At 41.9% G+C, this 16995-nt stretch overlaps 1 protein-coding gene across 1 annotated transcript in view; it reads left to right on the top strand.

The window, feature by feature from the left end:
* Positions 1-11845, top strand: part of FER1L6 (fer-1 like family member 6) — a 114515-nt gene extending 102670 nt beyond the window's left edge. Inside the window, exons 39-40 of the mRNA XM_028105671.2 lie at positions 10199-10299; positions 11635-11845. Of these exons, the coding sequence (XP_027961472.2) occupies positions 10199-10299; positions 11635-11818 (285 nt within the window). The 3' untranslated portion in view covers positions 11819-11845. The remainder of the gene's footprint in view (positions 1-10198; positions 10300-11634) is intronic.
* The last annotated feature ends 5150 nt before the right edge of the window (positions 11846-16995 follow it).

Raw genomic sequence — 16995 nt, 5'->3', positions numbered from 1 at the left:
CAAATATGTTCAGACTTCTGTTATTCATTTGAGCCTAGTTGACTATTTTCTGTCACTTATTTCTTTCTTCATTTCATGCAACAAATATTTCTTAAGCATCTGTTAAGTGATCGGTCCTGGGAATAAAATAGGAGTAGTAACAGACATGGGTCTTTGCCAGCATGGAGCTTACTTACAGTCCAGCATCAAAGACAGACACACACATGTTGAAGGGTTTGGATTTTATCCTCAGAGCAATGGGGAGCCACTGAATGATCTCCAGCAGGGAGGTGAGGGGATCTGACTCACACAGGAAGAGTAATCCCTCATTGCTTATGTGGACAATGAGATGGAGAGGGTCACAATTGGAGAAGGAGAAGAACGAGGCAGAACTGTAGGAAGAAAATGATAAAAATGTGCCTGGGAAACATAAACCCAGAGAAGAGTCTCTTTTGAGAAGGACAGTTGGGTCACTGTGTCAGATGCCTCTGAGTGGTCATATAAGAAGCAGAGAAGTGTCCGGTGGATTTAGCAACATGGAGGTCACTGGTGACCTTTTGGAAAGTAATGTAGGGGCGTCTGGGTGGCTCAATTGTTAAGCATCTGCCTTCGGCTCAGGTCACGATCCCAGGGTCCTGGGATCAAGCCCCACATGGGGCTCCTTGCTCAGCGGGAAGCCTGCTTCTTCCTCTCCCACTCCCCCTGCTTGTGCTCCCTCTTTCGCTGTGTCTCTGTCAAATAAATAGGTAAAATCTTAGAAAGAAAGAAAGAGAGAGAGAGAGAGAGAGAGAGAGAGAAAGAAAGAAAGAAAAGAAAAGAAAGAAAGAAAGAAAGAAAGAAAGGAGGGAGGGAGGGAGGGAGGGAGGGAGGGAGGAAAGAAAGGAAAGAAGAAAGAAAGAAAGAAAGAAAGAAAGAAAGAAAGAAAGAAAGAAAGAAAGAAAGAAGGAAAGAAGGAAAGAAAGAAGGAAAGAAAGAAAGAAAGAAAGAAAGAAAGAGAAAGAAAGAAAGAAAGAAAGAAAGAGAGAGAGAGAGAGAGAGAGAGAGAGAGAGAGAGAGAGAGAAAGAAAGAAAGAAAGAAAGAAAGAAAGAAAGAAAGAAAGAAAGAAAGAAAGAAAGAAAGAAAGTAGTGTTGTAAAGGCTCATAGCAGCACTGTTCATAATAGCCCTGAAGTGGAAACCATGTCCATCAACTGATAAATGGATAAACAAAAGATGTTATATCCATACAACGGAATATAATTCAGCCATAAGAAGGAATAAAGTGCTGATACAGGCTCCAACGTGCATGGACCTTGAAAAACATTCACGTGAAAGAAGCCAGTCCCAAAAGACCACATACTATATGATTCCACTGATAGGAAATGTCTAGAATAGGCAACTCCATAGAACGTAGATCGGTGGTTGCCAGGGCTGGAGGGACGGGGAATGGGGAGTGACTGCTAACCAGTACAGGACCTATTTTTTGGAGTGATAAAAATGTTCTGGGATTAGACAGTGCTGCTGATTGTACAACTTCGTGAATATACCAAAACCTACTTTATCGTGCACTTTCAAAGGATGAACTTTACGGTATGGGAATTATAGCTCAATATTTAAAAAGCATTGTCGGGGGAATGGTGAAGACAGACACAGACTAGCATGCACTGTGGAGCAAGTGGGGAATAAGTTAGCAGAGACAACATGTGTAAACTCTGAAAGTCTTCACAATTCCATCTTTCCCTCCTTCCCCCAAACCGCACCAGCCGTCCTCATAAGCTAGTCCCCAGCCACTCCCTGTTCCCTCCCACACCCCTGCTTTTCTAGAGACTGGTACTTCTGCCTGGAATGCCTTGATTCCCTTCTTCTCTGCGAAATCTCCTCCTCCTTAAGGATTCTGAGACTCTTTTCGGCAGTCACCTCCTCTGGGAAGCCTCCCTGATGCCCTAGGCTGGGATAGGCTTGCTTGCCTGTATGTTTCCGTTGTTCTTGTGACACTGATTTGTAATTGTCTGTATACAGCATGGTTCTGCTGTGAGCGGCCTGAGTCCAGACAGTGTGCTTTCTCTTTCTGTTCCTTTTCAAATTTGTAGTGTCTCAGGTGGTGTCTGGCACATAGTATGTGCCCAGTAAATTTTTATTGCATGAGTCAACAGTTAAGACATGGACCCTACCGTCAAAGATATTTTATGATTTCCTTCTCTTTTTATTCAGTGTACTGAATACCTAGGAAGCGTTCAACAAATAGTCTTTGAGAACAAACACATCAGCACACATTTCTTTTTAAGACTAAGTGTCACAGTAGAAACCAGAGAACAATGTGCCAAAAAAATGAGAGAGAAGACAGGTAGATTTTAATGGTGGGAGGTTCCAAGGATCCAGAAGACAGGTTGTCTGGGGACATGTGGAGAAGGGATGAAGGGGTGTTTAGGCTGAGACAGTATGTTTTCCTAGATTGCATTAAGTATTACGAAATGGTTAAGACTAAAGAATGTAGAAGCAGACAGCTTGGGTTTGAATCCTGTCCTCTCCTGACTAGCTGTGTGACATGAGGCAAGTTACTTAACCTCTCTGTGCCTCAAATGCCATTATCTATAAAATGGGGATTGATAATACATACACAACTCATAGGGTTTTAACAGGTAAATGAGTTAATATACATGAAGTGCTTAGAACCATGAAAAGAAATGAAGACTACCCGAATGTGAACGGGCTGTTTATTCAGAGCTGGCTATGACAAGAGAGTCAGCCACCATCACTCTGGTTTGGTAGAGATTGGGGGGGGGGGGGGAGTAGGGAAGCTTTACAATGAAAAAAAGGGAAGATTTCAGGTTCGTTCTGATTGGAGGTTGTTGGCAGGGAGAGTAACTAGAAGGGGGACATCCTATGTGACTGGTTAGGGGAGAATATGGGGGCGGGGCACAAAAATTAGGGAATCCGCCTCAAACAGGCAACTTGGAACCACGCAGCCACAGAAACTGGGAGAGAGGGGTCATGGATGTTTCCATTGCAAAGAGATGGCTCCCTGGTCTTTGGGAAAGGTGGATCTTGGGTATTAAAGACAAAGGGCCTATCTAGTATCCCAAAGGATTTATACATATTTCAAAGAGAAATGAAAGGGCTTCCAATTACATTTTCTAAAGTGAAGGCTCTTAGAAAAAGGAGAGGGAAATCTCTCCCTTTATTTTCCACAGGAAATGTTAAGCTCCTTGTTTTTAATTTGGTTTTGTCCTTACACATCCTAGAGGGAAAATGAGACTTGACTTCATCCCCACCCACCCGGCAGCCCCGCACTCCCTGGTTTGGCCTGCAGCAGCAGGATGCCTCGCGTCCACCCTCCTTCCCTCCAATGAACCAGTAACCACAACTAGGAAGCCAGACCGGCAGCCTTCTTTCAGGGTGGCAGTGAGTTGGATGAGCTGGGAGTCAAGTGGCGTCGTGGAGAACCTCAGTCAGGTCTGCCACCTCCTGAGGTCCTGCCATCCCCAAGGCTCAGTTTCCACGTCTGTAAAAAGAGTGGGTTGGACTGGGTGCCCCCAAGGTGCCTTTCCAGTACGGACACCCGCTGCTACCGAGCTCCCCCACCCCCCACCCCCGAAGCCAGCACTCAGGAGGTCACAGTCCTGTTCCAGGCACCAGCCAACCAGCAGGGATTTGCTTACTGCCGCTGCCACGTGCCCAGGCTTATTGTTTTAAAGGGGCTTATCTGTACAGCCAGGCAGTGCAGTTTAGACATCTGGATCACAAAGCTCCTAGTGTGGAATGTGGCCACGCTTATAGTCAGTGAAAAACAGCTCCAGGTGGGATTAGCAAAGAACAGGTACCCTTGGGACAAAAGGAATATGTATTGAACAGGTGCTTTATGAGACACATTGCAGTATGCATTTTATATGTGTTATCCTACTAAAAGCAACCTTTAGAGAAATCACTACTTTAGAAGATGAAGATCAAGAAGTTTCTTGTACAGGTGAATCCCATTAATTGACAGTTAAATAGCCCAGCTAAGTCTCAAGAACATCAAAACTAAAATTAAAAGGGAGGTTTCTGTGCTTCTGGTTTTGGGTGAAAAACACTCGTCAGTAGCTACTGTGGCTACACACTCATACACTAGGCAGTAAAGGTTCAACAGTGAATGAGACAAATACCTGGCATCAAGAAGTTCACAGCTTAGCTGAGGAGGTGGTAGACACACAGATCATCTAAGCAGTATGTGGCAAACTCAGAATCTCTAGGAGCAGAGTGGGTAAGTATTTTCATGTGAAGATTATCTTAAGACAGAGTAGGTAAAATACTTTTATAGGAAATTTAAAAGACACGAGAGTGTAGAAGGAAAGAAATAGCACCCTCATGTGCCCCACCCAAAGAAAGCTATTGCTAATGTTTTGGTTGTGCCCAATTTATGTAGATTTTGGTTAATTTTACATGGTAGTGATCATCCCGTATTAAAAATAGTGCCTTTTTTGTTTGGCTTGGTGTTCTAATGAGCATTCCCCTACGCTATGTTATCAATGTTACTATCAACTCTTTGTATTCTCAAAATAGAAATGCCAGTTTAATCATTGTGTTTTTCCTCAACATTTATTCATTTAAAAAAAGTTAAAGTGTAGAAAAGTTGAAAGAATAGGACAATGATCAACCACTTATCCACCACCTAGATTCAACATTTGTTACTATTTTGCTGTACTGATTTTGTCTATATATGTGAGTATATAGTCTGTCACCTCCCCCACCCCCCGCACACATACTTATTGGCTGAACCATTTAAGAGTAAATTGTAGACATCCCAACACTATTCCCTATTTAAAAAACAAAAACAAAAAAGGAAATTTGAAGATCCAGTTGGCTTTATTAAATAATTCATGAATAGGGCAGCATCCCATCTACCAAGTAAAGGGGAACTCCCCCAAGTTAAACAAAAGGAAGGTTTCTAAAGGCAAAGAGAGGGCATAAAGAAAGGAATTTATTAGCAAAAAATGCATTATTTGGGAAAGGTGCCCACCTTAGAGGAATGAAAGGGTGTCTATCAGTAAATTTCCAGGTTGAAATTCCATATTGGCTGACTAAAGTTTAAATTCTTGGGTGTGACAGGGGGAGACTGCAGTTAGAGTAGGTATTAAGTCTTGGATTGTTGACATTGGGGCCTTAATCTAAGTAACTCCATCATGGGCCTGTGGTTTTCTTTTTAACGATTTCTGAATACTTCAGCGTGCATCTCCTAAGAATATGGACACTCTTGTACATAACCACAATGCCATCATCACATATAAGAAGTTAATAATGATCACCTAATCTGATACCCACACCATATTCATTTCTCCATCTACAAGAAGGATACCCTATTACTCTCAAAATGTATTTTATAGCTGTTTCTTTTTTCAAAACAAGATTTAGTCATAGTTCATATGTTGCTTTTGGTTATTTTGTCTCTTTGGTCTATTTTGTTTTAGAACGGTCCCCCACTGTTTCTCCCCCATGACACTACCTATTTGATGAAACTGGCCTCACTTGTCCAGTTGTTTCTTGTTGAACTAGAAGTTAGGTATAACAGCATTATCAGGATCAGGTTAAACATTTTTGTTAAGAATACTTAAGACCTGGTACTGTTTATTTCATACTGAATTATGCCAGGAGGCACATGCCTTCAGATGGCCTCACTAATGGTGATGCTGCGTTTACTCACGTGATCATGCTGGTAACCAGGAGATCTCTTCATTGTAAAAGTACATTTTCCTCTTTGCCATTAGCAAGTAACCAGTGGGTGACACCTTGGCACTGTGGGAAATCCCTGTCCTGCCACCACCTTTCACCTAATGATGATTGTAATTAAGTATTTCATTGGTGTTGCAAAATGATTTCTCTAATCCTTTCTTCCTTCTTTACCCATTCCTTCTTTCCTTCCATCCATCCATCTCTATCCATCTATCCTTCTATTATCTAGCTATCCATCCATCCATCTATATATCCCTATCATCTATCTGTGTATCTGTCATTCTTTTTTCATTTATTAGTAAGAATTCATCTGTTAAGAAGAGATTTCTCTCAACAAATGGAAATAAATTATAGTTACCACCTCCTCAAAAACAAAAAAAGACAGGATAAATGTTTAATTCTATCAATTACCACACTGTAGAATCAAGAATTGGTACAAGAGGTACCTCGAAGGGTGGTGGTAAATGAGATTTTTTTCTCTTGCCTTATTCCCATACCACCATGGACGTATGGATTTAAAAATATTTTTTCCAGCTCTATTCACTGAAAGGACCTAGAAGTAAAATCACCAAGTAGCAAAAAGACTCCTAGCATCTGGATCCTGGTTTCTAAGTGCCGATCTCTACTGAAAGAACCAGGCAGGCATATTTGGCTGACTCCAGGTCTAGGACAGATAGAACACCAGATGGGCCTGGGACCTATCATTGTGACCAATAGGACAATTTGAGAATCTGACAGAATAATGACTGTGCTTTGCATATTAAGCTTTTTCTGTGTTTTGAATTATTTCCTTAATTTATCTGCCCAGAAATGGCATGCCTCAGTCCAGAGTATGACCATATAAGGTAATATACACACTTACATGGACATTATATGTACGCATGCATATATGTGTGTATGTATATGTGTGTGTCCCTCTTCCTAAGAGACTTTGCCAGGACACATTCCCACCATTAATGTATGAGAATGCCTTATACCAGTGAGAGTTGTTTTAATAAGCAATAATTATCACTGAAGAAGGCATATCTGACCTAAAGCACCCGCACCCCTCCCCAGGGCATCCACTCTCTGGGCTCACTGAAGTTCGAAGCCCATAAATAACACACTCAGTGCAACAAATCCAGTCTTTTCAGGACCTTTCCTGGTCCTTTTCTTCCATCCATAGATGTCATTAGGTTAATAGATAGTCTCTCAAACTGTCCATTTTTCTTTCCTAGCTCTGATTTAAAATTACATTTGGAGGATATTATTAGCATAAGACCTCTACTTGGTGCTTGGTTGAATACTGATAATTAAAATAAAACTGGGAACACTCTGTGTGGAGAGATATAGAATGGTGTGTGGTGTTTATCAAAATATGTCAATAAACACTTTCCTCCTGGGGCCTGTGTGATATCAGAAAAATGCTTTGTGGCGACTCAAGCAGGACAGTGAAGTGGGGGGCAAGGCCCTTCATGGTAATAACCAATGATGCCTGTGCCTAGGGCGGAATTCATTTCTCATGCTCTGCTTCCCATTTCTTTGCATTGTCTTCCCTGGGTGTTTTCTATATGGGCAGATGTTTCCTATCGAATTATGTGTTTCCATCCATGAAATAGTGTTGAAGGTAGCAACTATAATCTCTCTAAGAGTTTACTATTTACCAGGCACTAGGTTGAGCACTGTATATATGTTATTTCATTTATTTGTCAAAGCAAATCTGTGGGGTACATGCTATTAACGTCTCCAGGACAGTGAGACTGAAGCAGGTAACTCAGCCAAAGCCACATACCTAGTAAGTGGTAGAGCCCAGTTTCAAATGCAGATCTGTCTACACCAAATCCTATTCACTCAACTCTTACGCTATGCTAGGCTACGTGAAAATAATCCTTAAACTACCCAAGGTCATCCGTTAGATGGAAGCCAGAACATTATCATAAAGCCATGTTATAAGGACCATGGCAAGGATTATGGAGCTTCTCTTGAACATTTCAAAAACGCATTTCCTCACTGTTAAATATATAGCTTGCTTCTTTTCTTCCACAAAGAAGGGCCTCTTGGGCACAGTTAACAGCAGGGGATGGGGTTTGGTGTCATAGCATCTCGGCGCAAATCCTGGTTTTGTAACACAAGTTAGCAAACATCATCGAGCCTTGGTTTCCTCAGCTGTAAAATGGGAATAAGAATGTCTACTTTGCCAGTTGTCAGAAGGTTGAAATGGAATGATGTATGTGTGAAGCACCATGCAAATTCTGTAGCACTGTGACTGAGCTTATTATCACGCAGTGGACAGCAAAGAGGCAGCTGTGATCCCCTTACTCTGGTCCTAACTTACCCGCTGTTGATTTTTGTCCTCTCTTCCAAACATCCGAGAGCCCAGCAATTGCTTAGCAACTCTTAAGCTGACTCTCTTTCAAACGCAGAGGATTTAGATGAGGCTCCTAGTGTATAAATATACTGCCCAGTAGCGCTTAGGTCACCTCTGGGAATCAGCCCTTTTTGCGTATCGGAAACCCCTCTCCCTTGAGTTGTAGGCTGGCCTCTTGGGTTTCTTCCAGCCCTCAAGATTTACAGGGTCTCCTGCTTTTCCTGAAACCTAGAAGGAGAGCCAGAATTTGCCTTAAAGCACATCTGGCCATTTGACAGGTATGGAATCTGAGGCACAAGAAGACAAATGCCTTCAAGTGGTAATTATGATGACAACAAGCCAATCATCTCATGTTAGGGTTAGGAAGGTCCTTGCAAATCTTCTAGTCCAACTATCCGGCAAACGCATGAAGAAGTTGGGAGGCAGCCCACTATCATGAAAAGAGCATGAGCTTTGGCCTCATACAGCCCTCAGTTCAAGTTCTAGTTGGTTGGCTTATTGCCTGTGTGACCTTGGGAAAGTTATCTGACCTCCACTGCTTCATTTTTCCATCGATGGAAAGGAGACCTACCTTGCTTGTTGCTGTGAGTTTTTGATAGATGAATTTAAGGAACATAGGCAAAGTGGGCATTCAATAAAGCATCGCAATTATAGAATAATAGTACTACGACTCCACTGTTGATAGAGGTGGAGTGGAGTGGAGTGACTAGACCGGACAGAAGCTTTGTATTCCTTCTTTCCTGGTTTTCAAATATTCCCCGAGTACCTGTATATGCAAGTCATTACCTATAGGGCCAAGATTTGTCAATAGGAAGGAGAGACTATACACACACACACACACACACACACACACACACACACACACACACACACACACACACACATGTTTTTAAGGAATATTTCTGGATCGTAGGACATGTAATGTGTTCTGAGTTGGGCCAGGGTTGTAGTCTAAAGAATGGATGAGACCCCCTAGATTTGAACTCATGACTTCACTTGTAATATGCCCACTGCATTTCTTTACTAATTCAGACAACCATGCCACTGCCTCTTGTCTCTGGTTTCAACCCCACTCTAGATACACTACTCCTCTCTAATTTCTCCCATGAGTACATTTTCATGGTTGCCAGCATCCATTCTGGCTGCTAAGAAGTCCTAGCTTTTGGTGGTTGGGGGTGGAATAGATAAGTTAACACAGGCCCACTGGTTCATCAGAAACTTTAATCCTTTTACTGGGGTAGGAAATCAGGTTATGCCCCATCCACATGTAATTCCAAAATGATAATCATGGGTCTAAAATATTTCCATGATGCTCTAGTCCCCCTCCAGTTCTGTGTCCCTCCTATTACCTTGAATCTCAATCCACAAAACCAAAGAAGCAGAGAGAAGGTCTTCTTCACCAAGAACTGGAGCTCCAGGAGATCAAGGATCCTATTTTTCTTAATCATTAAGACCCCAGTGTCTAGAACAGTACCTGGCATTCAGAGGGTCCCTAAAAGTAGTGAATGACTGAACGAACAAGAAAGAGTGACCCTTACCTTTTGCAGCCATCCTGTCTCACCCTTTGACAACCGAAGACTTACATCAATGATAATGCACAGCACTCTGAAGAAGCACATGACACAATTTTCAAACCAGAAAGCCTGCTTCTATTGAAGGAGAAGGAAAGAGAAAGTGCGAGAAGAGGAGGATAATTCTGAAACAATGTGTGGAGACAACAGAAACAATGAAGGGTGACAGAAAAGCCATTTGGCAAATGTAGGGTGCCACCCACCAATTTCCTCTGGAGAATCATTGGTAGAGAAGAAAGACGGTAGCTGATTCAAAAGGGTTCTGTCACTCAGGTAATCCGTCCCCTTCCTAACTGCTATTGAGTTTCTATAATCAGATATTGATTGAACGAATACAAGCGAAAGAGAACAGGCAACCAAGGATATGTGTGTCTATGTGTACAGGTGGGACTTCTCCTTTCACAAAACTCAACAGCAACATCATTTCAGAACTTTTACTGTTCATCGTCAAAATGCTTTCTCCCAGAACCAAACAGGTAACATTTTTTCTCAAAATAGAGCAGCAGGATAGTCAAAATACTTCCTGGCATTCGCCCACACTGGATACCTCTAGAAGGTTGGCATTGCTCCCAGCAGGTCTTTGTGACTAGAAATTGAAACGTTTGTCTTTGTGCAGGGCAAGGTTGAAGCTGAGTTCCACTTAGTGACAGCAGAAGAAGCAGAGAAAAATCCTGTCGGAAAAGCCCGGAAGGAGCCAGAGCCCCTGGCCAAGCCCAAGTGAGTGGGGTTGGGGGTAAGAGCATGGGGAGGCCCTTTGTAGTCCCCAAAGCAGGGGACTGGGCATTTCTCTAGAGGGCCCCTCTGGGAGGACTAAGCCACAAGGAGGCAGCCAACAGGTGCCGTCCAATCCAGGTAGCTTTTTATTGCCATAATTGAGAAATATTCTAAAAACAATATAGACTGTTTGGAAAATGGAGACGGTACTTGTCTGTAACACTGACACAAGCATTTCTAGAATAATTTTGTATAGTTTTTCTACTCTTTTTATGTGAATATGAATTCCACATGAATTTTTTTCTGCTTGTTTTTGAATCAGGCATACACAATTGTCTTAATGTTTCATTTATCCTGTGCTTCAGAGTTTTGCTTTGTTGCCATAGTGGTCAGAATTAGAATTTTGTAATGCCTGTGGAATATTCCATACTTTTGGTGCCCGTAATTGACTTGGTCACCACCCCGTAATTGGATATTTAATTTACTTCTACTTTTTTCCATTATTGGAATATGATGAAAATATTTCCCTTTTATAAAATTATTGCTTTAAAATAAATTCCCGGAAGTAGAATTACTAGAAGTGTTGCCCTATTCAATTTAATCCATGGTTACATATCAATTAAAAAGTAAGTATATGTGGATATGAAATATGTATACAAATTACTCTTTTAAATTGTATTTCTCCTATCCTTCCTGAGATCTCCAGTGTCTCAAGATGAGTGGTCCCTTCTCTGTACTTACTTTTCATCTATCATAGTGTTAGAAACATAATGGATACTTACTTATTCATGAATTAAAAATTATTTGCTGAGCTCCTGCAATGTGTACCTACTTAAAAAAAAAAAAAAACAACAACCCAACACTTTGAAGAACAGCGAAGAAATCTAAGACATAAGTTCTATCCTCTAAGAGCTTCCAATCTGTTTAGGGAGAACACAGAGTCGTAAAATAGTTAACAGAGTATAGAAGACCAATATGTTAGGTCCAAAAAGGAGCTAAAGTCAAGTGATAGATGAGACGGGATTTGGAAGGAGGGGGATCTTTATGGACCACGGTGGTCAAGGAGGGCCTCATGGAAGAGGTGGGGTTTGGGGAGCTGATCAGGGTTGGACAGATGGAGTCAGACCTTCTCCAGACCAAGCTTTAAAATGATGCAGGAATCATCACCCAGAATGTTGGATTGCTCCTGCTTCAAGGCAACATGGACTTCTCCCATTCCCAGGCATCTCCTTGTGGACGTCTAGGAAGCGGGAGTCAGAAATACTTCCTGAGGTCTGGAGAATCCCATGTGTTGACATCATGGCCCCTTTCCTGATTTTTCTCTTGCTTCCCTTGCAGCCGCCCAGACACCTCCTTCTCCTGGTTTGTGAGCCCCTTCAAATGCCTATACCACCTCATCTGGAAGAATTACAAAAAATACATCATCATCGGTTTCATTCTGATCATCCTCATCATCTTCCTGGTCCTCTTCATCTATACCTTGCCTGGAGCCATTAGCCAAAAGATCGTCCGGGGTTCCTAGAGAATCATGGAGGACCGGGCCCCTCCCGTTCCCACTAATCCTCTCTTCTTCCTCATCTCTAATATGGAAGAGCAGATGCTCTGTGTAGGCACTGTGTTGGGTGCTAAGAGGAGGAACACAAAGGGCCCAAGAACCAGTCCCTCTGTCTAAGGACAGATCAGCTCTTCTTGGAGGAAAGGGGAAAGGAGCCTCCCCTCCCTGCTCCAACCCCTGCCACCACCTTTCACACTCACAAGCTTTAAGCCATGTTTTCGCCAATGGACAGCATGACATGATGACTCCTTTGCCTCAGAGTAATCAATGGTGACCTCAGATTGACTTAGGTGAATGTTTTCTTTATTAATTGGTTTTATTCTTAGAGGTCTAATTCTGGGTCTGAGATTTATTGGAAGTGCTTTCTTTTAAATAAAAATTTTACAGCAAATAAACTGAAAGCATTTTTAGCAAATTACTAGACATTCAACTTGTCCCATCTATCTTAACCTTGTTTAATCCTTACAGTTTATAGAACACATTCACATATTCAGGCTGTGAAACTGGCTTGGAGAAAACTTTTTATTACCTAAAATACTTTGTTGTTGAAATTCCCATCTGGAGATGAGATGTTGCTGGTTTTCCATCAAAGTCAACACATATAGAACATGTTCAATAGAAGTAATGAGTTCTGGAGAAATCCACTTGGATTTATGCTCTATGGCAATTTCTAAGTGGGAATTTTATAAATATGAAATATTATTTTGTGTATGTGTATTGGGGGGGTGTACCTCCATGATACCAGTAGGAATTCTCTTTAGCCAGATATATAAGCCCCACCAAATATGGTGTTCCCATAGACAATGCTATGAATGACCATCCTTGGCACTATTCAGCACTTAGTCTTACCACCATATGTAGTAGGTACTATCATGACTCTCAAGCACACATTATTTTCAAAAGCAGTCCCAGAAATAATATCCTATGTACTCATCGGGTGGGGTCAAGTTTTTTTTTTAAAAGAAAACCTTTGATTTTCTACACTGTCTAGATCTACCACCCCATCTAAAGCAGGGAGTGGAAGTGAGCAGCTGGTGTTCTCAGTTAAAATAAGGAAACAAAGGAATTAGAGTGTTTGGCCTCATACACAAATAAATATGGCAACCATTTCTTCTTCCAAGCATGAGGGGCCATTTGGCAGTATTGAGGAGGCTGGTTTGGGGATCCCCTCTCAACACCAGAAGCACCTGGGCTACTGTTTTCTTTAGATTATCTTGCACATATGTAACTCTTCTGAAATGAAGGATATTTACTTCCCCATGGAAAATCATTCTGGAATATTCCTGGTTGATCGAAATAAGATTGAAGCATGTGCTGTGTGATTTTAGACTTAGTGTTGTTCATTGAATTCTGGCCCTAGGTGCTCACTGCCTAGTAATTATAATGCCCTATTTTCCTGATGTGATGAAAAATAGAGCATTTATGGCATTGGTGATGTTTCCTGGTGGGATTAGTTACATAAACTGCTTTTTCTTGCTGTGGAATCACACGGGCACCAGGAATCGTGGAGTGAAAAATACTTGAGGACATGGAATGCATACATTGAGTACATTGTAAGTGAAAAAAAAACATACAAGTTAGAAAACTGTATGTTCAGCATGATATAAAAAGAAAACACGTATACATGCATAGATAAAGCCTGGGGGAATATGCCAAAAGGTGAATAGTGAGTATCTTTAGGTAGCGGTATCTTTTCTTTTTCTTCTTGTTTTTCTATTTTTCCTAGAACTTCTGAAATAAATATGTATTATTTTTAATGCAGAAAATTCAATAAATAAATATAGATTTAAGTGTGTTCATTTAAAAATATTTATTGTCTCTTATGTGCTGGACAGAGGGATGCAGGAGAGACAAGACAAACCTAGCCCCTTCTCCGTGGATTTTACATTCTGGTGGCTCCTCAAGGTCTGGTTTTATCTTCAAATTATGGAGCATCCGAGAAGAGCACTGAGGAAGGGATGGGTTTCATGGATGAGGTTTAAGAGAAAGGACAACGTACGTCAGTGGTGTTATTCCAAAGGAAAAGAACATCATTATTTTAGGTTAGAATTGGAAATAAGGTATTATACTTTCTGCTAGATTTTGGACAGTAAAATGATGTTAACTTTTGACAAAATAATGCACATTGTTCAAATTCACCAAAAAAAAAAAAGCTAAAAATTGAAAAATCCTTCAAAGTTAAACAGAATTCATCAACTTGGCTTTGGTGCCAAAAGATGTCCGAACACTGAAAAGCCTTTAGCAGAAGTATTTGAAACACTTTCAGATCAGATGGCATCATAAGAAATGTGTGAGAAGAAGTGGCAAGCAAGGATAATTTTAGAATCAGCTATGTCTGCTGTTCTATACATAGGTTATCACTTATGGCCTGTCCTGCATGTAAAGAAATAAATAAAATAATATTCTCGGCCTAATTTTGCAGCCCTGGCCCTAAAGATATCACAGATTAAAAATTTCAAAAATTAAAAAGCAAACAACCCATTTCCCAAGAAGTTGCCACGAGTCCCTACTTAATGGTCTCAAAAAAGACTAAATTTATTCATTTGACAGATTGGAGTTTTTCTTTCAGCTTAAATCTGTTTCACAGCAGTTTTATTTATTTATTTTCCACAGTATTTGAATCCTTTCCTCCAAACTAAGCAAAACAAAATCAATACCAGCAACACCACCACCACCAAACAACCCACAGGAGGCTATCCAATTCTGTGTCTCCAGTAGTTGAAACATTTGGTACCTTCCTTGCTCTTTCCCTTAAAACACACATATGGAAATTACAGGATTGACTTCACAGCTGGGGCTAGTTGGTATTTATTCATTTAAAAGATAATTATTGAGCTCCATCCTTGTTCCTGGGGCTGTGATCAACAGTGAGTACACAAAAGTACACCATCATATAAAGTAAGTCTCTGCTCTAGTGGAGCATAGAGTTTGGTGGGGAGAAGACACTGATGAAATAGTCACATACATGGATAATTACTGACTGAGGGACTGAACAGGGACAGAGTTATTGGGAATGGAAAGAGCATCTCATGGAGGGCCCCCACTCAGTCTGGCAGTCAGGAGGACCTTCTGGGGAAGGAATGGCTGGAGGGGGAAGGAGAATAATGAAGATGGAGAGGAAGAAGAGCACTCCAGACAGAGAAGATAGCATGTGCAAAGGCCCTGAGGTGGCAGGGAGTGAGGCACATGAAGGGGTCTGAAAGAGGATGGGTATTATAGTGAGAGACAGAGGGTGCCAAGGTGGAGCTGGAAAATCATGTAAGGGTCATGTCCTTAAGAGTTTGGGTCTTTGTTTTAAAAGCAGTGGATGACAAAGGATTTTTAAGCAGTGGAGAGGCACGATTAGATTTTTATTCCACGCGGAGAGCAGATTGGAGGTACTATAGTCCTCCTCACAAGACAAAATGGTTGTTTTCACTCAGTAATGATGGCAGAGGAGGGAAATGGAGGGATCAGAAATTATCTCTTTAAAGCTCCAGGGTGGTCTACTGGAGAATTTGGAGTCTAGTATTGACTGCTTCATACAAGTTGTGTGACCTAAGGCAGATAACTTTCCATCTCTGATCTACATTTTCTTTGTTTGTCATATAATGGCATTTGTATATATGGTGATGAAAAGTCCATGGCCTATTCGGGTGGAAAATTAACGTGTTAGTGGATCTGTTCTGTAGAGCATTTGAAGGGATGGATTGACCTCAGAGCCAGATTGTGAGCGACTTTGAATGCCATGTTAAGAAGTTGAACTTTATGCAGCACAAAATGGGGTCCCCTGGGAGGGTTTGAGCAGAGAATTGAAAAGAACAGTTCTGTGTATTAGAGAAGTTATTCTGTCGATATATAGCGCATAATGGATTGATGAGGATGAGATCCAGGGGTAGGAGGATGTCTTAGGAAACAGTGGCTAAAATCCTGGAGGGACATAAGAACCCGTGCCAGAGCCAAAGCCATGGGGCTGGAGAGGAAGAGCCAGGTTCCAGTATGTGGGTGAGGTTCCCTCCCCACTGCCCAGGCACCTGCCAGAGAGCACAGGGAAGTCTGAATCGTAGCCACGTCATTTCTATCTGGGCAGTTCGCTGAACCTCTGAGTCCCAATTTTCTCACCTGATACAAAGGAATTATTACCATTGGATGAGAATGGTGACGGTTACAGGAGAGGCATGTAAAAGGTTTCACACGTGCCTGGCATGAAGCCGGTTTTCAAAGGCTGGCAGCTCGTGGCACAAGCATCATTTCTATGGGCAGAATCAACAGGACGTGGAGGCTAATTGGATATGAGAAGTGATGAGGGAGGAGGATCAGACTTAGGCTTTAGAAATGTTCTGGCACATGGACTAAGACACTTTCCAGCCAGTGATACTGCTGAGTGTATGTTTCCCATTGCTGCTGGATTGAATTGATCACAGAGGTCAGAAGCCCACCACGGAGCTCACCGAACAAATATTAAGGTGTTGGTAGAGCTGCCTTCCCTCCTGGAGGCTCTAGGGGAACATCTGTCTCTGCCTCCTCCAGCTTCTAGAGGCTGCCAGCATTCCTTGGCTCATGGCTCCTTCCTCCACCTTCAAAGCAGCAATGTTATTTCTCTCTGCACCTTTCTTCCATAGTCAGGCCCCCCCCCCAATATAACTGGACAAGTTCCTGCCTTTAAGGATGCATTGGCCTTGGGGTGCCTGGGTGGCTCAGTTGATTAAGCGACTGCCTTCAGCTCAGGTCATGATCCTGGAGTCCCAGGATCGAATGTCGCATCGGGCTCCCTGCTCAGCAGGGAGTCTGCTTCTCCCTCTGACCTTCTTCCCTCTCGTGCTGTCTCTCTACCATAGTCTCTCTCTCAAAAAATAAAAATCTTTAAAAAAAAAAAAAAAGGATGCATTGGCCTCACCCAGGTAATCCAGGAAGATCTCCCCATCTCAGGGTCCTTAACCACATCCACACAGACCCTTTCACCTTGTAAAGTAACATCACAGGTCCTGGGATGAGGGCGTGGACTTTGTTTTGGGAGCAGGAGGCCTTATTTTGTCTACCACTTGAGTATCACACAGGCATTGTGATTCGGCCCAGTTTGGAAGCCCATTTAGCAGAGCTTTGAAAGCCAGGATGATTATGGTGCATGAAAGAAGGAGGATCCACAAACACTTTTCTCTCTGGAA

Source organism: Eumetopias jubatus, unplaced genomic scaffold (genome assembly GCF_037043125.1).
Source record: "Eumetopias jubatus isolate StellerSeaLion01/CBP00866 unplaced genomic scaffold, mEumJub1_p1.0 scaffold_4, whole genome shotgun sequence".
NCBI classification, from domain to species: Eukaryota; Metazoa; Chordata; class Mammalia; order Carnivora; family Otariidae; genus Eumetopias; species Eumetopias jubatus.
Note: the sequence above shows the minus strand (reverse complement) of the source record. Positions and strands in the feature narration are given on the sequence as shown.